At 53.9% G+C, this 25,287-nt stretch overlaps 4 protein-coding genes across 9 annotated transcripts; 2 read left to right on the top strand and 2 right to left on the bottom strand.

Moving 5' to 3' along the window:
- Positions 1-18: 18 nt before the first annotated feature.
- Positions 19-8,935, top strand: TAF6 (TATA-box binding protein associated factor 6). 3 transcript variants are annotated; one of them, XM_046665227.1, is made up of 15 exons: positions 19-127; positions 4,052-4,267; positions 4,370-4,456; positions 4,587-4,740; positions 4,958-5,014; positions 5,114-5,233; positions 5,456-5,601; positions 5,703-5,780; positions 5,906-6,007; positions 6,113-6,295; positions 6,557-6,631; positions 6,747-6,872; positions 7,451-7,624; positions 7,891-8,088; positions 8,408-8,935. In XM_046665227.1, the coding sequence occupies exons 2-15, from the start codon at positions 4,112-4,114 to the stop codon at positions 8,786-8,788; spliced, it is 2,037 nt and encodes a 678-aa protein (XP_046521183.1). In that variant the 5' UTR covers positions 19-127; positions 4,052-4,111; the 3' UTR covers positions 8,789-8,935. The 3 variants fall into 3 exon arrangements, with proteins under 3 accessions (XP_046521183.1, XP_046521184.1, XP_046521185.1); XM_046665228.1 differs by having other exon boundaries at positions 96-232; XM_046665229.1 differs by lacking the exon at positions 19-127 and adding an exon at positions 149-577.
- Positions 8,936-9,079: 144 nt separating this feature from the next.
- AP4M1 (adaptor related protein complex 4 subunit mu 1) lies at positions 9,080-12,943 on the bottom strand. 2 transcript variants are annotated; one of them, XM_046665230.1, is made up of 15 exons: positions 12,729-12,943; positions 12,530-12,618; positions 12,038-12,144; positions 11,863-11,959; positions 11,612-11,722; positions 11,442-11,522; positions 11,186-11,248; positions 11,020-11,086; positions 10,861-10,914; positions 10,616-10,722; positions 10,420-10,514; positions 10,090-10,134; positions 9,806-9,856; positions 9,543-9,654; positions 9,080-9,355 (listed from the first exon to the last, which is right to left on the bottom strand). In XM_046665230.1, exons 1-15 carry the CDS (start codon positions 12,784-12,786, stop codon positions 9,131-9,133), a joined length of 1,362 nt encoding a protein of 453 aa, XP_046521186.1. In that variant the 5' UTR covers positions 12,787-12,943; the 3' UTR covers positions 9,080-9,130. The 2 variants fall into 2 exon arrangements, with proteins under 2 accessions (XP_046521186.1, XP_046521187.1); XM_046665231.1 differs by lacking the exon at positions 9,806-9,856.
- A 142-nt stretch (positions 12,944-13,085) lies between these two features.
- On the top strand, positions 13,086-20,742 carry MCM7 (minichromosome maintenance complex component 7). 3 transcript variants are annotated; one of them, XM_046665224.1, is made up of 15 exons: positions 13,086-13,230; positions 14,437-14,516; positions 14,866-15,030; positions 15,195-15,319; positions 15,394-15,574; positions 15,851-15,988; positions 16,296-16,445; positions 16,666-16,780; positions 16,874-17,005; positions 17,253-17,336; positions 17,634-18,027; positions 18,325-18,408; positions 19,099-19,267; positions 20,046-20,155; positions 20,352-20,742. In XM_046665224.1, exons 1-15 carry the CDS (start codon positions 13,200-13,202, stop codon positions 20,551-20,553), a joined length of 2,160 nt encoding a protein of 719 aa, XP_046521180.1. In that variant the 5' UTR covers positions 13,086-13,199; the 3' UTR covers positions 20,554-20,742. The 3 variants fall into 3 exon arrangements, with proteins under 3 accessions (XP_046521180.1, XP_046521182.1, XP_046521181.1); XM_046665226.1 differs by lacking the exon at positions 13,086-13,230 and adding an exon at positions 13,703-13,787; XM_046665225.1 differs by lacking the exon at positions 13,086-13,230 and adding an exon at positions 13,914-14,102.
- Positions 20,743-21,675: 933 nt separating this feature from the next.
- Positions 21,676-24,298, bottom strand: COPS6 (COP9 signalosome subunit 6). Its single transcript, XM_046667146.1, has 10 exons — positions 24,195-24,298; positions 23,849-23,974; positions 23,500-23,631; positions 23,139-23,227; positions 22,975-23,037; positions 22,601-22,648; positions 22,410-22,524; positions 22,224-22,316; positions 22,026-22,126; positions 21,676-21,939 (listed from the first exon to the last, which is right to left on the bottom strand). Exons 1-10 carry the CDS (start codon positions 24,259-24,261, stop codon positions 21,799-21,801), a joined length of 975 nt encoding a protein of 324 aa, XP_046523102.1. The 5' UTR covers positions 24,262-24,298; the 3' UTR covers positions 21,676-21,798.
- Positions 24,299-25,287: the final 989 nt, after the last annotated feature.

Below are 25,287 nucleotides of genomic sequence, written 5' to 3'. Positions count from 1 at the left end.
CCTCGAGAACTTACTCCGGCTCGAGGAAGGGACACTGACTTGCTCTCCTTCCCTGCCAGGACCTGCTCCCGGGAGGGGGCGGGGCCAACATGGCGCCGAGCGCCGGGTGAGCGGCGCTTTGGCGGCGGTGAGAGACTTTTCCTGCCCGGGACGCTCGGCTGGAGGGGCGGGTCTGAGTGGTACCCGGGGCTAGACCCTTTGAAGGGCCCGTGTGGGCACCAGGAGGAGGACGGTTGGTTGTGTGTCCGTGCGCGTGGGGACTCCGTGTGTGTGTTTGCATAGGAGGGATGCTGGGGGGATGAGCTGGGCTCTGCGCCTCCTTTCGCGCTGGACCCATTGCCTGGGGACCTCCGACCCGCATCCCTGCTGAGGAGGCTCCTATACAGATGTAGTTCAAGTTCCCCCTCCTCTGTGAAGCCTTCCTGCCCACTCCACTGGCCTGAGGGGTCCCTGAGGTGGTAGAGTGTTTTATGAGCGTTTGCTGGCAGAGGGTACCGCAGGATATTGAAGGATTAGTAGGAGTTCGCCAGGGAACTGCGACACGACTGCTTCTTGTATACCCGGCTTCAGGCACAGAGTATGTGTTGAATAAATGTGTTCCCTGCAGATAAGACTTATAAACGTGGGGGAGGAGACCTGGGATGGTATGAGAAAACCAGATTCTCTTTCGCTTCCATCTTCCCACCCCTCCAGCACGCCCCACCTGTCCCCCACCTACACCCGCAGTCAGTCCTAAACACTTTGACATTAGTCTTAGTAATGCCGTCCTCAGGCAGACCACCTTCCTTTTGGCGGCAAAGTAGATTCCAAGCTTGGCCTTTATCTTGTTCATTTTGATAATAGTGGTACCTAGTATTTATTGAGTATCTCCGTCTGTAGGCCTTACAATTCATTCATTTACTCAACAAATATTGAGTATCTCCAGTGTCTCAGGCACCAGTCTGGGGTCTTGGAATACATCAGTCCACATAACAAAGATCTCTGTCCACAGAGTGTGGGAAGGGGAGCTGTGGTGGTGATAAACAGCAAGAAATGATACAGTATACATTAGCAGATGTTAAATGCTGTGGGGAATAAGAGGGCAGAGTGAGGGTGGGGTGCGGTATTAAATAGGGTGGTAGGAGTGGGCAGCCAAGCTGACATCTGGGAAAGAGCATTCCAAGCAGAAGGAACAGAGCAGAAGCCATAAAGCAAGAGTCTGCCTGTCAGGTTGGGACAGCGAGGAGGACAGTGGGGCTGGATCAAGGTGTAATAAGGAAGGAAAGGGGGTCGAGGATGTAATGGGGAGAGGGCAAATCACGAAGGGCCTTGTAGACCATAGTAAGGATTTGGGGTTTTACTCTATGGCAGCTGGGGAGCAGAGAAGTGACCCAATCTGATCGACATTTTGACAGACTCACTCTGGCTGCTGTTTTGGGAATAGATGTAGGGGGCAGGGGTGGAGCAGACAGACCTTGTCAGAAGGTACCCAGATGATAGAGAATGAGAGTAAGAGAATCAGGTTGGATTACCTGTGGGTTTGATGTGAGGACTCACATAAAAAATGAGCCCCTTATTGTGAAGATGAGGAAAGCCGAGGCTGGAGCAGGTGGGGAGTGGGGGATCAGGAGTTCAGGTTCAGAAGAGATTTTATGTAGACAGTTTGCTCTATGAGTCTAGAGTTAGGAAGAACACCCTGGGCTAGGGATATAAATTTGGCCATCATCGGCCTATAAGCTATATTGAAAGCTGTGAGAGTGGTTCAGGTCACCAAGGGAGTAAATGTCACTACAGAAGAAGACCGAGGACTGAGCCCAGGACACGCCAGCATTACGCAGATGAGAAGATGATGAACCGGTAAAGGAAACAGAGGGAGTGGTCAGTGAGGCCTCTAGGAGGAAAACCAAGAGAAGGTGGTGTGGCAGTGGAGTAAAGAAAGTGTTTTCAGAAAGGACTAGTCAGCTATGCTATATGCTGCTGAGAAGTCAAGTAAGATGAGGAAGGAGAATGGCCCTTGGCTTTGGCAATGTGGAGTCATCGGTGACCTTGATGAGCAGTTTCAGGCACCAAGTGGAGTCAGAAGCCTGATTGGAGTAGGTTCAAGAGAGAAGGAGAGGACAGGAATCAGAAACAGTTAAGACAACTCTTTCAGGGAGTTTGGTTGCAAGGAGGAGCCGAAAAACGGTATAGCTTTTAGAGAAAGTGGAATGAAGAAAAGATTTTTTTTTTCAGTTTTTAATTTTAGTGAAATACACGTAACATAAAACTTACCATCTTAACCATTTTTAAGTGTACAGTTCAGAAGTGTTTAAGAACATTCATATTGTTGTGCAACCATCACCACCATCCATCTCCAGAACTTTTTCACATTGTGAAACTGAAACTCTGTATCTGTCAAACAGTTAACATCCCCTTCTCCCCTTTTCCTAGTCTTTGGTAACCACCCTTTCTGCTTTCTGTCTCTGCATTTGTCTACTCTAAGAACCTCATATAAGTGGAATCATATGGTATTTGTCTTTTTGTGACTGGCTTATTTCACTCAGCATAATGTTTCTAAGGTTCATCCATGTTGGAGCGTGTTTCAGAATCGCCTTCCTTTTTAAGGCTGAATAATGTCCCATTGTATGGATAGGCCACTGTTTTGTTGTTTTACATGGGAAAAATAACTGCATTTTGTAGGCTGATGGGAATGATCCGGCAGGTTGAGAAACTGATAATGATACAAGGAGATGGGAGAAAGGCTGGAGCAAGGCTTGAGTTGGTGAGGGGCATGAGCAGTTTCTCTGCAGTTATGGGTGGGAAGGAGGAGTGTGTGGACACTGGTGCTGCTCACTGGGTAGATGTGGTGGTGGGAGTCTGGAGGTCTCTTCTGATGGCCAAAATGAGGGAGAAGAGGTGTCAGATAAGACAAAGGGAGACTGGGGCCAGCCCCGTGGCTGAGTGGTTAAGTTTGCACGCTCCACTTCGGCGGTCCAGGGTTTCACCAGTTCGAATCCTGGGCAGGGACATGGCGCTGCTCATCAGGCCATGCTGAGGCGGCATCCCATGTGCCACAACTAGAAGGACTCACAACTAAAAATATACAACTATGTACCAGGGGGCTTTGGGGAGAAAAAGGAGAAATAAAATCTTTTTTTAAAAAAAAAAAGAGGGCCAGACCAGTGGCACAGTGGTTAAGTTCACACGTTCCACTTCGGCCGCCTGGGGTTCACCCGTTTGGATCCCAGGTGCAGACATGGCACCGCTTGGCAAGCCATGCTGTGGTAGGCGTCCCACATATAAAGTAGAGGAAGATGGGCATGGATGTTAGCTCAGGGCCAGTCTTCCTCAGCAAAAAGAGGAGGATTGGCAGCAGATGTTATCTCAGGGCCAATCTTCCTCAAAAAAAAAAAACAAACAAAGGGAGACTGAGTGCACTGAGGTGTAGTATGATTGTCTGGCAGCATTAAGGGCCCCTTTGAAGTTTGTGGCCATGAATTTAAAGTGGGAATTGGTCGAGATGGTTGTGTGTTTTCTCATGTTCAATTGTACGGGTCTGTAGAGCGAGAGAGTTGTAGTTAATCAATATTGTGTTTTCGTCAAGCATGAATAATGGTGCAAGAAGGGGCAAGAGAGATGAAGGTATGCACATTAACAATCATAGGAAAAAAGACATTTTCCACATTTGCAAAGAAGAAACCCAGAGCTGGGAGAATTTAAGTAACTTGCCCAGGTAACACAGCTCGGTAGTACTAGGGCTGGGATGTAGACTGAAGGCCGAGATCATTCTGCTGTGCCTCCCTTGTCCAGTGCCTAGGATAGAATCTAGAGATTCTACAGTAGAATCAGAGCTCAATGTTCTATTGAGCTCAGGAGAATCAGAGCTCAATAAATGGTGTTGAATTTGATTGGATTGCTACCTCCTGTTACACCCAGTGCTGACTCACGTGGGGATGGACAGAAGGCACCCCTGAGTCCCTTCCCCCCCTCACATCTCATGGTCCTCCTTCTGTTGTTTCCTCTCCTGACCCAACAGCCCCTCTTCTTGGGGTCTCACGTTTTCTCTCTTCTGCCTGCCCTATCCCCCTGCCAGGGACTCCATCTCTCCACCCTGGGGCATCATCCTTCAGGGGAGGGGAGGAGGGGCTCCAGAATGGCTGAGGAGAAGAAGCTGAAGCTCAGCAACACTGTGCTACCCTCGGAGTCGATGAAGGTGGTGGCTGAGTCAATGGGCATCGCTCAGATTCAGGAGGAGACCTGCCAGCTGCTGACAGATGAGGTCAGCTACCGCATCAAGGAGATTGCACAGGTAACCTGGCCCCTCTGCCCAGCCCTGCGTTGTATGGAGGATGCTGCCTGGGCCACCTTCTTCCTCAGGGTCTCCAGCTAATGTCTGTTCTCCCACCCCCAGGACGCCTTGAAGTTCATGCACATGGGGAAGCGGCAGAAGCTCACCACCAGTGACATTGACTACGCGCTGAAGCTAAAGAATGTCGAGGTGATTGGGATGCACAGGACTGAGACGGGGACAGGGTGGTGAGACACTGTCCTCCCAGACATTGCATCTGCCTTCAGCAACACCCCCACAGGCTACCTTCTCATCCCAGTGTCTCTCTCTTCTGATACAGCCACTCTATGGCTTCCACGCTCAGGAGTTCATTCCCTTCCGTTTCGCCTCTGGTGGGGGCCGGGAGCTTTACTTCTACGAGGAGAAGGAGGTTGATCTGAGCGACATCATCAATACCCCTCTGCCCCGGGTGCCCCTGGATGTCTGCCTCAAAGGTTGGCGGAAGGGAGAGCAGGGTGGCAGGGAGGAGGGGAAGGAGGAGCCATGCATATGGGTCTGAGGAAGCTCACCAGTGAAGCAACTCAGTGTGAGATCCCTGGTGAGTGCGTTGCAGGAGATGGGGACAGAAATGAAAATATACATTCCTTAGTGTGGAGTGACTCCCTAGTGTCCAGGTCCAGCAATTCACCTTGACACCTCCCTTCCTTGCAGCTCACTGGTTGAGCATTGAAGGCTGCCAGCCAGCTATACCGGAGAATCCACCCCCAGGTAACCCTCTCTGCGCCCAGAGCCCGCCCCCTCCCTCTCTCCCTTCTTCCTTTACATCTGCTGCTCTCATCACTCCAGCTGTGACTGCTTTCCCACCAGCTCCCAAAGAGCAGCAGAAGGCTGAGGCCACAGAACCCCTGAAGTCAACAAAGCCAGGCCAGGAGGAAGACGGACCCTTGAAGGGCAAAGGTCAGGGGGCCACTCCAGCCGATGGCAAAGGTCAGTCCTGCTAGGCCAGGCCTCTCCTGGCTCTTGCCCCAAAGCCAGATGGTCATTTGTGAAGTGGGGGAGGTCAGGGCCAGGGACGAGACCTCAGGCCAGAGGTCCCCAGGAAGGATCAAGAAACATAAGGGAAGGGGACTCCCTCGGTGGGGGAGTGGAGGGTCAAGGTTTGTCTGGTACTGATGCCTCTTCTGGAGCTTTCTTTTTCAAACCCATCAGGGAAAGAGAAGAAGGCACCACCCCTGCTGGAGGGGGCCCCTTTGCGACTAAAGCCCCGGAGTATCCACGAGTTGTCTGTGGAGCAGCAGCTATACTACAAAGAGATCACCGAAGCTTGCGTGGGGTCGTGTGAGGCCAAGAGAGCGGTGAGGGCCCCCTGTCCTGCCTCTACTCCAAGACTCCTCTTTTACTCCAGTTCCTCCCCACAGAATCTGGCCCCATTTCACTCGCTGCCCTTCTCCCACAGGAAGCTCTGCAGAGCATTGCAACAGACCCAGGGCTCTACCAGATGCTGCCACGATTCAGCACCTTCATCTCAGAGGGGGTAAGAGGATTTGGGAAGGCCAGGAGCTGGGATGAGGTTCCGGGGGTGAGGAGGCGTGAGGACGTGGCAGAGGGAGCTCATCTGAGGGGTCTCACCACCCCGTCACTTACTTCTCCTTCCCACAGGTCCGTGTGAATGTGGTGCAGAACAACCTGGCCCTGCTCATCTATCTGATGCGCATGGTGAAGGCCCTGATGGATAACCCTACACTGTATCTAGAAAAATACGTGAGTGGTCCTGCACACCCACCTCTCATCCCAGGGGCTGGGGACCTCGCTGCCACCAACAGCAAGCCATGTGTCAGAATTAGCTGACTCGCCACTTCTCCTTAGGTGCATGAGTTGATTCCGGCTGTGATGACCTGCATCGTCAGCAGGCAGCTGTGTCTGCGGCCAGATGTGGACAATCACTGGGCGCTCCGAGACTTTGCTGCCCGCCTGGTGGCCCAGATCTGCAAGCATTTCAGCACAACCACTAACAACATCCAGTCCCGGATCACCAAGACCTTCACCAAGGTGAGCCAGGAGAACGAGGAGTGTAAGCTGTTTCAGGGTTGTCACCAGAACAATGCGAGCTTCACCCAAACCAGTGGGGTCAGCTGTGGCTGGGGGAAATGACACTGAAAACAAGGGGCCGAGGGCAGAGGGACTGAGACTTGAGCCGCATCTGTAGTGTCTTAATGATCTACAAGGGAAGTGTGTTTGTCAGAGACTTAGGGCCTTACCAATTAGCCTTTCAGACCCCGTTATCTGGGTCTATTTTCTGTCCCCTTACAGAGCTGGGTGGATGAAAAGACTCCGTGGACAACACGTTACGGCTCCATTGCAGGCCTGGCAGAGCTGGGACACGATGTGAGGCCCCAGGGGGGAAGGGGAGGCATCATGAGGTCACAGCCGGCAACAGCCCCCAACCCAGGAGACCCTGTGTTGACCCCAGGACGCTGGTTCTCCCCTTCCTTTCCAACAGGTGATTAAGACTCTGATTCTGCCACGGCTCCAGCAGGAGGGGGAGCGGATCCGCGGTGTCCTGGATGGCCCCGTGCTGAGCAACATCGACCGCATCGGAGCTGACCATGTGCAGAGCCTCCTCCTGGTGACCAAAGCCCCCTGTTCCTGCCTTTGCCCAACTTCTTCCCACCAAACGCCCCTCCCCCACCCCCACCCCCACCCCCACCCCCACCACCCCGACCACACACAACACGGGTACAACGTTCAGCCAGCACATGGTGTCTTTTATTCACTTATCCCATCTTTGCCTCATATGTTCAGAGCGTGCCTCGGAGTCCGATACTGTTTTGCAGATGGAAAGACTGAGGCACCCAGGGGTTAGTAAGAGGTCAGAGGTCTTAACTCTCAGCCTGTGACTTCTAGACTGCACTGCCCCCGGGGCTTCTGCATCACTCTGTGGCCCGCTCTGTGCAAGGCACACGCCCTCTGGACCAACCAGCCTTGAGTCACCAGTGTATTCAGCAAGTTCTCCACTCACACCAGTGGATGCCCGCATTTTCTTAGGAAGAAAAACAACAGCATTCCTTACACACACTGCTGTCCCAGCACAGTTTGGCCTCTAAGAGGAACATACCTGAAAGAATGAGTAATCTTTTTCACCCCTTCTCACTACTGAGAGTCCCAGCCCTCTCTACCTGCCTTTTCTTTGCCTTCTCTCTGCAGAAACACTGTGCCCCTGTTCTGGCAAAGCTGCGCCCACCGCCTGACAATCAGGATGCCTATCGTGCAGAATTTGGGTCCCTCGGACCCCTCCTCTGCTCCCACGTGGTCAAGGCCCGGGCCCAGGCTGCTCTGCAGGCTCAGCAGGTCAACAGGACCACTCTAACCATCACTCAGGTCAGTGACCCAGTGGAGAGGAGGGGTAAGGTGAAATGAAGAACTCAGGGCTGGGACAGGGCCGGGGTTCCCCTCGGGGCAGGAACTCACAAACATGCACACGTACTCACTTGTAAAGCACAGTACCCTGCCTCAGCAGTCTTGGGGGAGTCCAGGCCCTCTTAGTGAATGAAGCCCCGACCCCAGGGAGATCCACTGAGGAGGAGCCAGAGGAGCCCTTCTTTTCTTAGACACTGACATTTTCTTCTTGCCTTTTCTTCCTATAGCCTCGGCCCACGCTGACCCTCTCGCAGGCCCCTCAGCCTGGCCCTCGGACCCCTGGCTTGCTGAAGGTCCCTGGCTCCATCGCACTTCCTGTCCAGACACTGGTGTCTGCACGAGCTGCTGCCCCACCTCAGCCTTCCCCTCCTCCCACCAAGTTTATTGTAATGTCATCGTCCTCCAGTGCCTCATCCACCCAACAGGTATGTGGAGCCGTGGGGGACCAGGGATGAGGGGGAGCGTGTCACCATGCTGCCCCAAGGGGCCAGGTTACCTCAGAGAACCCTGGGTGGCCCGAGTAGAACCCAGTCACTACTGGGCTCAAGGACAGGAGCTGGCAAGGGCACTTCCCAGGGGCCTGTGAGGCCATAGCTGCTTATCCTGAGCAAGGCTCTCGAGCTGGCAGCAGCCTACAGGCTCAGAGGGTGGGAACTAATTATTTGGTTGGCACAAGTATTCCCCCACGCCTGGGGAGTGGGGAGGGCACAAGGCAACCGGACTACCTTTCCTTTCTGCCCCCAGGTCCTGTCCCTCAGCACCTCAGCCCCTGGCTCAGGCTCCACCACTACCTCTCCCGTCACCACCACGGTCCCCAGCGTGCAGCCCATTGTTAAGCTGGTCTCCACCGCCACCACCACCCCACCCAGCACTGCTCCCTCTGGTCCTGGCAGTGTCCAGAAGTACATCGTGGTCTCTCTTCCCCCGACAGGAGAGGGCAAAGGAGGCCCCACCTCCCATCCTTCTCCAGCCCCTCCTCCATCCTCAGCCCCTTCCCCACTTGGGAGCAGCGCTCTCTGTGGGGGGAAACAGGAAGCTGGGGATAGCCCCCCTCCAGCTCCAGGGACTCCAAAGGCTAATGGCTCACAGCCCCCCGGATCTGGCTCCCCTCAGCCTGCGCCTTGATGCTGTCACACATCTGCTGACCTTCTCTCCCCTGATTGACACACACACACACGCTGGGTGGAAGGAAGTAGTACTCTGCTTCCACCACATTACTTTCTTTTTAGATATTGTATAGCCAGTTCCTCAAAATAAAAGTTTGATTTGTAAGTTCTGATCCACCTCAGTCCTTCCTGTGTCAGATCCACAGGAGGGTCAAACTCTACAAGTCCACCTGGTCTCTAGGACTCAGGACTCTTCCAGCCAGATCCATAGCCACAGGCCAGAAGGCTGGAAAAGACGTATTGTCCTTCTGCCGATCCACAGACCACTGCCTTTGCTGCTCGTGTCCTCGTGGGGGGAGCCTCAGATCCGAATGACATAGGCATCACTGTGGCTTAGGTGTCGCACCCACTTGTGGGGGTTGGCACTGCCGCAGGGTCTGAACGCCAGCCTGAGGAAGCGAACCTGGAGGCCAGAGCACGTGTGCCGAGGAAGTTCAAAGGAGAGGCTCGCGGGGCCCAGCCCCAAAGGAGGGGCCGAGGTGGAGGGCCCTTGGCCAGGAGGCCCTGGGAGGCCTGGGACGTCCATCTGTGAGGGGCAGAGGCAGGGGGAGGGGTGCTGAAGGCACAGAGAAGAAAGGGGGCAGGGAAGCCAAGGGACCAGGAAGCTGACCACGCTGGCGGGAACAATGCAGCAACTGCATTAGGAGGGGTGGGCCGGGGGGGCTGGAAATGGAGGTGGAAGGAGAGGGCCTTACAGAATCGGTAGCTGGTACCTGGAAAAGGGCTGAGAGCTGAGAGCCTCCTTGCACCCGAGGAAGGTCCCAGCGAAGGGCGCCCTCGCCCAGCTCTGCCTTCTGCTCTGGGCTGCTCAGCTCCTGAGACAGGCTGGAGTTTGGAGAGGAAAGGTGCTGGACTCAGCCCCTGCCTTCCTCGGGAGCAGGCCAGTCCCACCCCAAGCTTACTCCTCCTCAGTGCCATCCTATTGTCCCGGGAAGCTGGTAAAACCACCCAAGCCCCCACGGTGCATACAACTAACCTGACCACCCCTCGCGGTAGGGGAAGATGCAGCCTGACGTTAAGAGCCTGGCTGCAAAGAAAGGAACAGTCAGCCCCAGGAAGGTAGTGATTTGTTCATATTCTTCATTTATGTCACAACTGGACATCTGCACAAGGACCACCCCAACCCCTTCCCAAACTCTAGAGCGTCTAACTAAACTGGATTCCGAGGCTGGTGATGCATCTGAAGGCGGAAGCAACAGTGAGTGGGCCTGGTCTCCCACCCTACATAGCTGAACTAGGCTTGGGCACCCCCACTTGTACCTCTTTGGGGGCAGGTCACATCGTAACTTCAGATAAACCTGGAGCCTGGGTGAGAGGGTACAATACGGTTACTCGGGCCATACCCTCACGGCATCTTACCATCCCCCACCCAGGGCCCCCATGTGTGGCTGTGTTGGTGCCCTAAGAAGGCGAGAGAAGGGCTCCACTAGCCACTAGCGTTCACAAGGCTGAGTCCACTTTGGAGGAGAGTGCCTTTTTCCAATTTGCACCCTATTACCTTGACCACCACCACTCACCCATAAGTCTTGGGAAAATGCAGGTATTAGCTTGGGCTCCAGAGAAGTTCTGGTACAGGGGAAATGGTCTCACCTGCCTGAGCCTCGGTCCCACTGCACAGAGGGAAAGAGCCGGAAAGGCAGCGGGGAGGGGAGGTCATCTGAGAGTTGGTACCGCATCACAGTCAGCTGAGACCAGAGAGGAACGGAGGTCAGTCTGGTCTCCTCACATTTGAACTGCCTCCCTTCCCCACGGTAGAGGTAATATGCTAGGCCACCCTGATCCTGACCTCGCCCTGAGGTGGCTGCAAGCGGAGGATTCGATGAGACTCAAACTCATCCAGATGCACCGAGCTGTGAAATGAGACTTCATCCACCCGAATTCCTGGCCCATAACCTGGAAAGAGAGAGAGACTCCTCTCCATATCTTGGGGGAGAAGAGCGGGAAGTCGGGGATAATCTGTCTCTAACTTCGCTCCATGAAACCTCTGGCACTGACCTATATACACTTAGAGAAAGACCACTTTCTCCTCACCTCTCAGTTCTGACTTCCCCACACAAAATTCTTCGGTCAAGCCAATGCGCATCTCTGTCAGAGAAAAGAACATCAGAGAAAGCCACCAAATACTGCCATACACACCAGCAAGGAGCCTGTCCCAAACCCCACCCTGGCTCCCGCCTGCAAACTCCTCACCAGAGCCGCTGGGAAGAAAACTCTTCAGCCGGATCTCTCCCTGCACGTCCACCTTCAGCAGTGAGCCCTGAGAGTGGCAGGGAGGTTCACGTCCAGAGGTGACCGCCCCGACACGGTTCCCAAATACCATCTGTCCTCAGCTCCAGGGCTGGGGACCTAAACTTACGTTAGATGCTATGAGTACGGACAATCTCTCCACCACATCCAAAAACACTTCATTCTTTTGGCTCTGAGGAAGAAAAGGGATTTACGTGGTTGGAGGCTGAATGGCCTGTGTTCTAAAGTGGACAGGCAGAAAGAACAGGGCAGTGGAGGCCAGGGCCCGGGGTGGGGACACGGGGGTAAGGAAGGTGGAAAGATACACCGAGACCCTGGACTCCCAGAAAAAAAAGAGGGTCTGAACCCCTCAATCCCTCCCTCACCTGGTCAGTGCGGCTGGACAGGACAGGGCGGCTGGCTGCACTGCTGGGGGCCACTTTGCTCTGTTGTGTCTCAGCCCCAAACTGTAAAGCACCCAAAGCAATCAATCCTCAGGTTTGATACTCCCTGCCAACCCTCCTCCCTCCTCGTCCTCTTCTTTCCTTCTACTGACCAAGCCAACGCTGCTGAGGTCAAAGAGGCTGAAGGGCTTGCTGACCACGGCCTCTGTCTGAATGAAGTTCCTCAGCATCTCTGTGGATGTGGTCTGTACATAGCCATAGTCCTATGGGCAGAGGAAGGGAGGAAGGACAGTCTTTGGGTGGTCAGTGGAGGGAAGGGGTGGAAATGAGTGGACTTAGCCTTGCAACCACACGATATATCTTCAGGGATCATAGGACAGTGAGGGAAATCCTAGGGCCTTACCAGCACTTCATCCAGGAGTTCATAGACAAGAGCCACGTTGCGGGAGATGGTGCCCTCACCCAGGGAACCACAGTAATCGCCCAGGAGAGTGGCTAAGCTGAAGGAGACAGGACAGTGTGCATATGCCCCTCCTCTGAGACCCCCAAGCCCAGGTACCCAGCCCTGCCCTCCTCACCGGGAGAGCAGCTCTAGGAGGCTGAAGGGAGAGATGTTTTCTGAAGTCGTGGCCACCAAATAGAGGCCGCTGTGTCTGATGTGAATAAAATGACGGTCATCGTGGTGCTGAGGCAGAGGCGGGGAAACAGCGTTAGGAAAAGAGAGTTGCCGTGCTTTAGGGCCCATAAGCCTGGGGCTCCTTTTCTGATTCCCCTACTGACTATCCGTGTGACTTCGGGCAAGATAGGAAACTTCCCTAGGGCCCAGCTTCCTAATGTGTAAAGGGAGTTAATGATAGTACCTACCCCAGAATTGCTGAGGATCAAGACGCGTGAGGAGCTGCGCCTGGTACATTGCCAGCGCTAAATAAACTTACGTTAATATTATTTGGAGGAACGTACTACCCCAGGTGGAAGCTCTTAGGGAAACAGCCCCGGGAGGAGGCGGCCCCCCTACCCCGACCCGTCAGGCGCACCCCCTAGTGCCCCTCCCCCGACCCGCAAGTGGTTACCATGACAACCGGGGACTCGTCTCCAGGCAGTCCCGTCAGCTTCCGGTAGAAGAGCTCGGCCACATCCCGGCCGCCACTGTCCCCGCGGACTGACCGAGTGGCAGGACAGCTAAGGAGCGGGTAACACAGGCTAGCTCTGGGGCACTGCTCCCACCCAGGCTCTCCAACCCCCGTCCCCCGCCTCGCGGGTCAAGGATACAGTCCTTGTAGATGAGCGGGTCCCCTTTGGAGGACAGAATGAAGAACTGGGAAATCATGGCCCTTCGGAAGAGCAGACAAGGAGACAGCGAAATGCAGGCCTGCCCCGCCCGGCGGCCCCGGAACAAAAGGACGCGCGTACTGGCCCTTTAAGAGCGATTCTCCTCCGACCGCGGGAAACCCGGCGCCCGCCCCGCCTCGCCCAGTCTTCCCCTCCCGACACCCGCGCAGCTTCCCCGTCACTCAGCCCAGACTCGCCCGGTGATTGGCCGAGGCGGGGCCTGAGGCGAATGGGAGGGGTGGAAGATCTCTTCTCTGATTGGCCCTCACGCAGTGGCGCCGGTCACGTGAGGGGCGACGTTTCGCGCCAATTTCGGTTGGTCGGCCGCAGTCCGCCGCGCGGGCGTTCTCTGCTATCCGGGGAGTGAGATCCTTGAGCCCGCCAACTGCTGCGGCACGGCCCTCAGCAGTGATGGCGCTTAAGGACTACGCGCTCGAGAAAGGTAAGGGTGTACAAGCCTGGGAGGGGCGTCCTGCGCGGGAAGCCTCCCGGCCAACACCTGTTGGTGCGACCTGGGGTCCTGGGGGTCCGGGGCCGGCGGGCTCTGGGCGCGCGAGACCAGAGGCGGGATCGGGAGGCGGCGGGCTGCGGCAGATGGTGCCTGGGAGGCTCGCGGGGCACCGAGGGCGAGAAGAGCTATAGACGTGTCCAGGAAAACAGTGGGGGATCCTGATCGGGGGCAGGCAGCCTGGCTGGGGCTCCAGAGGGGAGATTCGCGCCCAGGAGAGGCCGGGACATCAGGGGACGTTGGCTGAGACTCAGGCAGCCCCCGGCCCCTTCCCCCCGCGCCCTTAGGCATTCCGAGTGCCCGCGTCCTCCCGAGACGCGCCGAAGCCCCGGGGGCGGGCAGTCTCGGGCCGCTGCGCGCCAGGATTGGCCATTTTAGGCCAACCTCCGAGCGGAAGTGAAGGCGGGCGGAAGTTGCGCGACGAGGCTGGAGGGAGTGTCGTGTGTAAACAGTGTTCTTCCGCGCGGCGGCCTCGGAGAGAGCTACCGAGGGTGGGGGCGTGCCTCGAATTGGGGGGTTTAGCGAGAGGCCGAGAAGGGCAATAGTAGTGGGGGGATAGAGTGGCCTTGGACTAGCCGGCCAGTAGCCAGACGGGCTCCCGCCCTGGGCGGAGGAATCCCGGGCTGTGAGGCGGCGGCATCGGGGCCCATGTGCTTCTTTGTTTACTAAGAGCGGAAGCAGTGGCGGGAGAGCGGGTGGAGGAAGGGCCTAGTGGCCGCGATCGTAATGAGAGCGGAGGTTGAGGGGACCGAAAGAAAAGGGAGTGTCGTACGCGTGGAAAAATAGCTGAGAACCTTGAGAGCTGAGTATGTTGCTGGGTGTGAGAGACCCTTGGGAAAGGCTACAAAGATTTCTAACTAAGGCAGAGACTGGAATTCCCCGGGGAGGAGGGCGTTGGGTAATACTCTTAAGTGCCAGGGGCGCCTGATTCTTCCCCGGGTGAAAACAGACTTGTGAAAAGGAGTTCTGCCCAGTCGGGGGAGAATTTCCTAGGCTTATTTAAGTGTTCACATAATTAACTAGTTCACATTTCTTGTTTTAAATAAAAGGGGGTTTCTTAGATTTCTATCAGAGGAGTTTACAGTAAGGGATGTGAAAGAAGGAAAGCTTGATCCTCATGATTTTACATATATGTTACAGAAAAGGTGAAGAAGTTCCTACAAGAGTTTTACCAGGATGAGGAATTTGCCAAGAAGCAGTTCAAGTATGGGAACCAGTTGGTAAGTCTAAGACTAGGTAGAGGGAGGGGGGTGGTTGATTAAGGAGCTCTAAGAGGTGGCCCGGCTTATTTCAGCAGTTATGTTTGTCTGTAAGTGACATGCATTTAGCACCATACCTGATACCTGGTAAGTGAATAGAACACTACGTTCGTGATAACTAAGGTGTTTTTAGGAGTTGGGAGGCTGTGTTTTGGGGGCTGAGAAGTGAGTATTGCTCTGTGTCACATCCCTCTTTCTCCTCTGTGGAGGCCTGGAACCTGTGTGCTCAGCTTGCAGTGGTGGGTCCTTGCACGTGAATACTGGTGAGCACAGTAAACTTGGCTCTGTTGTTGTCTCTTCCCCGCTGCAGGTTCGACTGGCTCACCGGGAACAAGTGGCAATGTACATAGACCTAGATGATATAGCTGAGGATGACCCTGAGTTGGTGGACTCGATTTGTGAGAACGCCAAGCGCTATGTGAGGCTCTTTGCTGATGCTGTCCAGGAGCTGCTGCCTCAGTACAAGGAGAGGGAGGTGAGTGGTTGCAGAAAAATACAGGGCAAGGAACTTGGGTTTCTGTCAAGAGGCTCCTCAGAGAGTGTTTTCTGAGTTAGCAGAAAGAGAGGCAATGATTTCTGCCTGGCTCTGTCTTTTCCCCATTCTGCCGCTCATTTTTCCTATCTTTCTCCCACTTTTAGGTAGTAAATAAAGATGTCCTGGACGTTTACATTGAACACCGGCTGATGATGGAACAGCGGAACCGGGACCCTGGGGCAGCCCGAAGTCCCCAGAACCAGTACCCTCCTGAACTCATGCGCAGATTGTAAGTGATGTCAGTGGGCAAGGGTATGGGAATTTATCCTCCAGGACCTTGCTGATTATTATCTTCTCTCTTAGTGAGCTGTACTTTCAAGGCCCAACCAGTAACAAGCCTCGTGTCATCAGGGAAGTACGGGCTGACTCTGTGGGGAAATTGGTAACAGTGCGTGGAATTGTCACTCGCGTCTCTGAAGTCAAACCCAGAATGGTGGTGGCCACTTACACTTGTGACCAGTGTGGGGCAGAGACCTACCAGCCGGTATGTGTAGAGCAAGGAACAGGAACATGCTTAACTCTTAGTGGATTTTGAAAGAAGTAATCTTGTCTGCTGGTGTTTATCTGTCATGTTCACTGTTCATTATAAAACATGCCTGTGTGTTCACTTTTTATTCTTTTTCTGGTATGTGGTGGTGTTTCCATTCATTCTGTGTTCTTGGTGCCTGTTGATATTGAAGAAGAAATGGGGTTTGAGTGACTGATCCTAAGGGGCTCATTTCCTTCTGATTTCCTCATTACTTCCTTTCTTACATCATAGATCCAGTCTCCCACTTTCATGCCTCTGATCATGTGCCCGAGCCAGGAGTGCCAGACCAACCGCTCAGGAGGGCGGCTATATCTGCAGACACGTGGCTCCAAATTCATCAAGTTCCAGGAAATGAAGATGCAGGAACATGTGAGTTTGTGGTATGTGGCCCAGGGAAGGTCGAGCTTGGGAGTCCACTGAAATCCTGCAGTCACTCATGGAGTGGGAGAAAGGAGAACAGAAGCGGGAAGAGCTGAGGCAGAGAAATCGCCAAGGGCAGGAGGAAGGTTTAACTGGAACTTTCTGATTAAGCTGGGAAGAAGTCAAGGAGATCTCAGCTTCCCTCCACCTGGGCAGGCCAAGAAGTAGAAGAGTGGTAGGCCTAGACAGGGAAGGTCAGACCCTTGTAGGCCTCGTGTTCCTGTCTCCTAGCCTCATGTACCCTCCTCCCCCATAGAGTGACCAAGTGCCTGTGGGAAACATCCCTCGTAGTATCACGGTGCTAGTAGAAGGAGAGAACACAAGGATCGCCCAGCCTGGGGACCACGTCAGCGTCACTGGTATCTTCTTGCCGATCCTGCGCACTGGGTTCCGACAGGTGGTACAGGTAAGAAAAGGAGTTTCTGATGAGGGGGAGATGTTCCCCTTTCCTCTTCACCCGAACACTCTCAGCAGCCCCACAGAGAACAACCAACAGCAAACCACCAAACAAAATAGAACAAAGGGTTCTGTCAGGCACTCCTGGGGGGTCTCAGGTGGATGAGGGACTCAAATGGATGGGCAAGTTAAAGGGACTTCATTAGTCTCCTGGCATTTTCCTGCCCAAGGGTTTGCTCTCAGAAACATACCTGGAAGCCCATCGGATTGTGAAGATGAATAAGAGTGAGGATGATGAGGCTGGTGCTGGAGAGCTGAGCAGGGAGGAGCTGAGGCAGATTGCAGGTGAGAGGCCAGGGGGAACACTGGGCGTGTGAGTTTCTTCTAGAGCTCTCCCCCCACCCAAAAAAATACTCATTAATCTTCACTTTCTCACAGAGGAGGATTTCTATGAAAAGTTGGCAGCTTCCATTGCCCCAGAGATATATGGGCACGAAGACGTGAAGAAGGCGCTGCTGCTTCTGCTAGTGGGGGGTGTGGACCAGTCTCCTCGAGGCATGAAAATCAGGGGTAAGAGGAAAAATAAGGGAGAGGCTTGGGTGAGTGAAGGCATTTGGGTAGAAGAAAGGATAACAAGGACTAGTGTCCTGTAGGTCAGAAAATAAAAGTCAGCATCTTGGCTTCATGGACACAGGGGGGGATCAGAAGAAATAGTGCTGAGTATGGTGGGGAAGCAGACCTGAGAGGTATTTTTCTCTGTTGTTGAACAACGTGCCTTGAAAGAATAGTCACCTAGGGGCTTCCTTCCCTTCCTCAGGCAACATCAACATCTGCCTGATGGGGGATCCTGGTGTGGCCAAGTCTCAGCTTTTGTCCTACATTGATCGCCTGGCCCCCCGCAGTGAGTAATCGGACCTGGGAGAGGTGAGCGTAGAAGACAGGGGTAGGGCCACCATGTTTATTCTCTTCCTTGAGGCTTGGGAAGGTGGGGAGGGGAGGTGTTGCCCGTGCCAAGACCCCACAGATCTTCACCTGCCTGGAGAAGGCCTGGACAGGTAGGCAGAGCAGTTCAGTGCAGGCCTCACTTCACTGTCCCCATTTCTTGTGTTCTTTGCCCTATGCTTGTTCCCTTCCTTGTTCCTTTCCCTCTTCCTAAACATGTCTGCTTATTTTCTCTCTTCCCGACCCTGCCGTTCAGGCCAGTACACAACAGGCCGGGGCTCCTCCGGAGTGGGGCTTACAGCCGCTGTGCTGAGAGACTCTGTGAGTGGAGAACTGACCTTAGAGGGCGGGGCCCTCGTGCTGGCTGACCAGGGTGTGTGCTGCATTGATGAGTTTGACAAGATGGCTGAGGCTGACCGCACAGCCATCCATGAGGTCATGGAGCAGCAAACCATCTCCATTGCCAAGGCGGGCATTCTCACAACACTCAACGCCCGCTGCTCCATCTTAGCTGCTGCCAACCCTGCCTACGGACGCTACAACCCTCGCCGCAGCCTGGAGCAGAACATACAGCTTCCTGCTGCGCTGCTCTCCCGATTTGACCTCCTCTGGCTGATCCAGGACCGGCCTGACCGAGACAATGACCTACGGTGAATGAAGCTCAACACTCAAGGAGACATCCTTTAGTAATGATTTGGGGGGGATTAGAAAACCTCTTAAATTCTCTGCTGTGGAAACTCGAGAGTCGAGAGCCTTCCTCTTATAGCAGGGGCTCGTCCACAGTTCTTAGGAGGGGAGTCAGGGCTGAAACGCTGAGCATTTCTTGGGAAAAAGTGTCCCTGCCACGCTGTGAGGAGATGGTGGAGCTAAGGGAAGAAGATATAGAGTTGGGGCACAGGGTGTGTGGCACCAGAACGACTGTTAACTGCTTACCTCCACTCTCCCAGGTTGGCGCAGCACATTACATATGTGCACCAGCACAGCCGGCAGCCCCCCACCCAGTTTGAACCTTTGGACATGAAGCTTATGAGGTAGGAGAGCTGGGTAAGGACCAGTATACTTCACCAGTCACCACATGTGGCAGTGTCTTGGGCCATGCGTGCATCTCCTGAAAAGCTTTCAGCCTTAGGGTGTGTATTTTTCACCCCTCCCCCTCCTGCTGTGTCCTGGATCTGAGAACAGTGAGTTTGGGCCCACCCCCAGCCCAGCCACACGAGAAGAACATGGCTTCAGAACCTGCTTTCACACCACCTCTGCCACCTGCCTGTCTCAGGGTTGAGGCAGGTTCAGATTTTAGGCAAAGCTGGATCCTGTCCCGCGGTTACTTGATATCACTGTTTTCTCCACGGGGTCTGTGCGAGGCCTTCCGGTCATCTCTCAAGTTTTTCTTTTACCTATCTCTTAAAATATATTTCTGCTCCTTTTAGCCATGTCATAGAATCAGGGGAGAGGACTTGACCATCTCTTAAGACAGGCAGCTTTGTCTTATTCATGCAAAGGCCATTTTCTTGAAAAGTTGGAAATAATTTGAAATGCACCATGTGGAGAACCCATCAGTGATATTCAAGCCAAGCAAATAATCATCCACTAGTTTTTCTTACTTAAAAGCCCCCCCATCTCCCCCCCCCCAAGAGTTTCCTCAAACCGAAAACTCACGCAGGAAAAACACACACTCTCCCCATATCCCTTTTCTGCTTTCCCACAAACCTTTTCTCCCACAGACGGTACATAGCCATGTGCCGGGAGAAGCAGCCCACAGTGCCAGAGTCTCTGGCTGACTATATCACAGCAGCGTATGTGGAGATGAGGCGAGAGGCTTGGGCTAGTAAAGACGCCACCTACACTTCTGCCCGGACTCTGCTGGCCATTCTGCGACTGTCCACTGCTCTGGTGAGTGCCAGGCCCCGTTCTGTTGGAGGGTGGTCAGTTTGGACCCTCTCTGGGCAGCCTGCCTTGATAATGTCCTCACTCATTGCTTCCTCCCTCCCACTCAGGCCCTGCCGGGGCTAAAGTGCTGACAGTGCAGATAGTGGTCCTCTCCATGCTACCGCACTGTGGGTACTTGCTGCTCCAGTAGGGCACGCACAGCGTCCCTGGAGGGAAAGGCCGCCTCCCTGCTTCTCAGACCTCACCAAGGGGATGGATGGGGTTAATTTCACTCCCTATGTCCTAGATCCTGTGCTAGAAACCTTCATTTCTGTCCTCACATCTTGGACCTTAGTCCTGGGGGCTCCAAAGTGCTGTTCGTGCAGGTAGTGTGATTACCTGACCTACTGCTGAGCTAGCACTTCCCGAGCCCCAGGGACACAGCCTCTCTGCCAATCGCCTTCTTGGCTGAGCTCCCCAACCTCCATCTGTCATGGTGGGGAGCCCAGTGGAGTTCAGAAGAGTCTGGTCTCCCTCACAGGACAGCTGAACACCGGGACTGGCCAGTGTTGAGAGGCGGAGACTTGGGCAATTGCTGGACGCTGCCCCGGGCATTGCACTTGTCTCGGTCTGACAGTGCCGGCCCCACACGGCGGATGTTTGGGGGGACGGGAGGGGCCTCCACTCGTTTTGTGAGTAGGCAACACATGGGTTGGCCAACCTTAAAGCTGGAGCAAGGGGGTTCCCTGACTTTGTTCCACTCCCCTCCTCCCGTTCCCATCTCTCCCCACCTTCCCCTTAGGCGCGTCTGCGAATGGTGGACACAGTGGAGAAGGAAGATGTAAATGAAGCCATAAGGCTAATGGAGATGTCAAAGGACTCACTTCTGGGTGACAAGGGGCAAACAGCTAGGTGAGTGGTTTAATGAAGGATGAAATCAGGAGTCACCTTGACTTTCCTTGAGCAGACAGACCACTTATCCTTGTGGCTTCTGTATCCACACGTGTATGATCTTGGCCTCAGAATTCTAACACTGACCACTGTTCTTTGCTCACGTTGGGTATTCTTGTTTGTACCTGACCTTTCACACCACGCCTGTTTCCTTCAGGACTCAGAGACCAGCAGATGTGATATTTGCCACTGTCCGTGAGTTGGTCTCAGAGGGCCGGAGTGTCCGGTTTTCTGAGGCGGAGCAGCGCTGTATATCTCGTGGCTTCACACCTGCCCAATTCCAGGCGGCTCTAGATGAGTATGAGGAGCTAAACGTCTGGCAGGTCAATACTGCCCGGACACGGATCACTTTCGTCTGACTCCAACCCGCTTGAGACAGTGGGGTCTACGCTGCACACCATGCTTAACCCTCTTCAAAGGTCTAACGGTGCCCTGGAGGTCTAATGGAACCAGAAAGGCGCTGCGCTTGTTTTTCCAGAGCTGCACTTGTTTTATTCATTTCTTTTGCTAATAAAGTGTTTGTAGATTGCTGCCTTCTGTTAAAATGATATTGTGAATTTTCTAGATCCATACCTTGTTCCCCTTATGCTTGTCTTATTCCATCCACTCAGCAAATTTACTGAATAAAGTACCTGTTCTACCTGCCAGATACCAATGCGGACCCAGGGATACAAACAGGAAGGAGAAGCCTCCTGTATGCAGATTATGTGGGTGATGGAGCTCCACTCTGATCCCCCCTCCTGCCGTCTCAAGTATTTACTGGGCCTACTTCTGTGTGTCCCTCAGGTTCTGGGGATCCAGAGCCTCTCCGAGCCAACTCTCCTTCATTTCTACGTCTTGACATCAGACATCTCATTTTTCATACTTCCCTAGTCCCAACTCCCACTCTGAAGCCTTATTTAGGGGGTGATGAAAATTGGGGACCTGGAGGGTGGCACATGGAAATATGGTACTTGGCATAAGTAACTATGTAACACTCCCTGTATTGAGACCATCTCCTGACCTCTGAAGTACAAGCTGCTGCCTGCTAGGGTTGAGGGGCCCTATGGGTCAGGCACACTCAATAAATGTTAGCAGTAATTGAGAAACGCCTGCCTCTTGGCAATACGTGGTGCCCATAGCCCCTTATACAGATGTGCTTAATATCCCGCTTCCTCCCACTCCCCTTTTTGTGTGTGAAAAACAATTTAGCTTGGGCAAGTAGTCATCTGTCTTATTTACAGGGTTGGTCTTTGTAAGTTGATGTCATAGGCTGACAGCTCTCTTGGGTGGAAGCTGCCAGCCTTTGGCTCAATATAAAGACAGTCCACCTGACTGGACATGGGGCCACTTCAAGTGGCAGTGAGCTCCCAATCACTGGAGGGTGTCAAGAAGAGTTGAAGATGGGGCTCGTGCCCCTGAGCAGGTCTGGAACCAACAGCCTCTAAGATCCATCTTGAGAAACCTGTGTGGTGCCTAACAGAGAGGACAGAGCCACTGGAAGGGGTGCTGAGGGGCTGCTCCCCCTTTTATTAATGACAGGTTTCTGTGAAGGAAGTACAGCACCCCTCCCCTCCCGGACAGCTACTGTCTGACCCCTGTGCATCATTCCTTCAAGTACCCCATCAGAAGAAGAGTCCCCGCATCCGCCTGCCGATGCCTTGTCGATCATAGAGGACGTTAAATTTGTTCACAAACTGGTTCATGGTGTTGCACGTTTTGGTGATGGTACCAAGGTAGGCCATGAGCCCCACGTCATTGCATTGCTGAGAGGGAACAGAAAAAACCAGCTGCCTGGAGAAGAACAACAGTCCGATAAGCCCCACCTCCCCATCCTGGGTTTTACACTCACATCGTAAAAGTCTGTCTTGAACTTGTCTGTGCTGAGCACTGGGAGGCAGTGACACAGCGCATAGGCCTCCCGCAGGATCTCATGATTAAAGGGGACCTCTCCTAAAGGCACAAAAAGAGGTTGTGTTAATGCAGATGCTGTCACTTCCCCAGGAGAGAGGAAAAGTGGTATAAAGTGCCAGGCAGACACCTATCCTACCCGCTTCAGAGGCCTTGACGTACTCCAAGATGAGCTTGACACGGCTATGCAGCATCTTGATGGCGCTGTGCTGTGCTATCAGGTGTTCAGCTACTGCAGGGGGATGGGGGACAGACCAAGGGTGAGAAGGCGTGTGGCCACACCTCCCACCCCCACTTCCAAGGAAGCCCCTCCAGCCTCCATTACCAGTGGAGTTCTCTCCACTGCCTGTTGCTGTCATTCGGGCCACGTGGTCTACACCAATGCGTTCTGCTTCCTCTGTCGCCAGAGTGTAGGTCAGCTCAGCAAACAGCATTGTGGCCTACAGGGCACGTAAGGAGAGTCAAAAGCCAGAAATGCCAGGAGCAGGATCTGAGAAGTGAAGGGTAGGGCATTACCTCTCCATTGATTATATCGATGACAGACTCAAAAACGCTGACGGGAAGCTATAAAGAGGAGGGAGAACAGCTCTTACTAACATCAAATGCACCTCAGCCTATACTATGAGCCAAAAACTGGGCTAGGCCCTTTCCCATTAGATTTTCTCATGTAATCTTCCCAAGGACCCAGTGAAATAGGGATTACCCCATTTTACACTTGAGGAAAATGCAGTGTAGAGGTTACATGTCTAACCCAAAGTCACACAGCTAGTAAGTGGCAGAATGGAAATTCAACTCAATGGAGATGTCATACAGTAAAGGAGAGCAGGGGATGAGGATAAAAGGCACAGTGACAAAGCATGACAACTGGGCGTGGGGTCAGTATAACTCACATCTGTGTGCTTGGTCATAGGGTTCAGCTTAAGAAAGAGGGGGCTCTCGATGATCTCGCACACCTGGAAGAGGGGGAGGATGGACACACGTGTCAATGCCCATCTTTCTTCTCCTCATCCTCTATTCTCTGTCCCCCAGCACGCACATGTGGCAACATGTATACCTGCTTATGGACGTGGATGTCGGAGGGGTCCGGCGGCCCCCCTGTAGTATACCAACCCAGAAACTCCAATTCCTTGAATACCTGTTTAACTGGAGAGGAAGAGGCCAGAGCACACAGTATTGCTTTAAACCAACCTTCCTTAATTTGAAGCTCCCGGTGTATTTTCACCAGTTTCTCCCCTCCCCACTCAAATCCCGGCTCAATTTAGAATGTTTTCTTTTTCTGAGATCTCTTCAGCTACTCTCTCTTCACTTTTCTCCGTTCTCATCCTATTCTGTTTGCTTCTTCCCAACCCTCCCCATCTTCCCACTCTGCTTTTTTCCACTCCCACTCGTCTCCCCCACTTCTATTCCCCTCTCACACTGCTCCTCCTTGGTGTAATAATATTCCTTGTCAATGATAATCTTCTCTTCCACGGTGTGGGACAGCAGCTCAAAGGAGTTCATCACCTCGATATTTCGGCCCTCTTGCTTCCCGATCAGAGCCCCAATCACTGGGGGAGAGAACAACACACAGCGGCGAAGGTAAGAAACCCCGAAACTTTTTCCGAATTATTATAGCCTGAGGGTGTGAGGTCGGTCCGAACCAAGTACTGGGGATACAGTGATTTAGGGGAGGGAGAGCTGGCTTCAGGAAAGGAAGGGGAAGAGACCACTATTTGAAGGAGGTGACCAAGGACAGGACGTTGGAGAATTATGCCCAACACTCACCCTGCATGGGCCGCCCCTCCTGGGAGCGCATGCGAATCCAATGGTCTGAGATGTTGAGAATGACGAGGGGATGAAGAGCGACTGAAACACTGCCAGTCACCCCGGAGGCCATCACGCTTGGGACTACTAAGAGTGGAGGAAAAGGAAGGAAGGTGAGATCCCGGGCCTCACGTTCTTCCCGGGAGATGAGAGCGGGCACAGCAGAGCCGGGGCCATACATCCCTCCCGCAAGTTATCCCAGGAGCGATGCTGCCGTCCCGCCCTCCTGACTTCTCGGCGGAGCCCAGGAAGGCCTTGACGCCCCGCGAGGGGGGTCTCCAGAAGCCGCCCCCGCGGGGCCCGTTACCTGCTGCATCCACCTCCATCCCGCTGCTCCCTCCGGTCCCGTTCGTCGCAACCCCCGCCGACGCCATTTTCCCCGCGCCCGCCAGCCTCGGCCCCGCCCCCCCCTCCCGGTTTCCGTACGGAGGCGGCGCATGCTCAGTGCCCCCGCGGCGCACGCTGCCCTGGCGCCGGTCCGCGGCAGGCGGCGCAGGCGGCCGGCGACCGGGAAAGCTCCAGGCCTTCAAAACCCCGGAGCAGACAGATGGTCGTGGAGGTTGATCCCGCCTCTTTCCTGCGGCTGACCTTGAACAAGTTACTTAACCCCACCGCATCCTTATAGTTCAGTAGAATTGGGATAAGACTGCCTAGTTTCTAAGGCTGTTGCGAAATGAATGAAATATCATGTAATTGCCCCAGAATAAGATCCGAGCTCCCAACCACGGCCCGCAAGGCCCTGCATGATCCAGCCCTGCCTGCAGGCGACCCTGCAGCCACACTGGCCCTCACGTCTGTTTCTTTCACACGTACCCCTTCAAGGGTCTTGTGTCGTTCATCGTTGTATCTCCTGTGACCAACACTGTACCTGACGCTGCGGCACCTAAATATTTGAGCGAGTGAATGAATGAATAGTTTGGGGTGGAGCCTGGTCTTGAGTGGCTCCATCTGCATGTCCTGTCTTACCTCCTCCTAAGCAGTGACATTACCTTCAGTACTAGGAACATCCCGGGCATTTTCTAACCCTTCCCAACCTCCCTCTCTATCTTCCATCGCCATCAGCCTTTCAAAGCTCACCTCCGGCAAACCTAACTCACTCCAGCCGTCTCTGCACTCCTACACGCAAGCGAGTTATGTACACTGCCTTTACCCCTCCTGCTTCCCCCACATGTCTGGCTGGCTCATTTAGTATATGTCTGTACCTGACCCAAAGGGTAAGCTCTAGAAAGCAGGTAGAGACCTGTGTCTTGATCCTGCAGAGCCTATTCTGGTACCTAGAACTAGCAGATACCAGGAGATGTTTTCTGGTGATAACGGTGATTTATGTGAATTAAGCAATCTCTCCATTTAGAAGCCCAGATGAAGGGAAGTGGAAGGGCCAGCAATCCTCAAAGGAAGGG

The sequence above is a fragment of the Equus quagga genome, chromosome 7, assembly GCF_021613505.1.
Source record: "Equus quagga isolate Etosha38 chromosome 7, UCLA_HA_Equagga_1.0, whole genome shotgun sequence".
NCBI lineage: Eukaryota > Metazoa > Chordata > Mammalia > Perissodactyla > Equidae > Equus > Equus quagga.
This window is presented reverse-complemented; position numbering and strand designations above follow the sequence as displayed.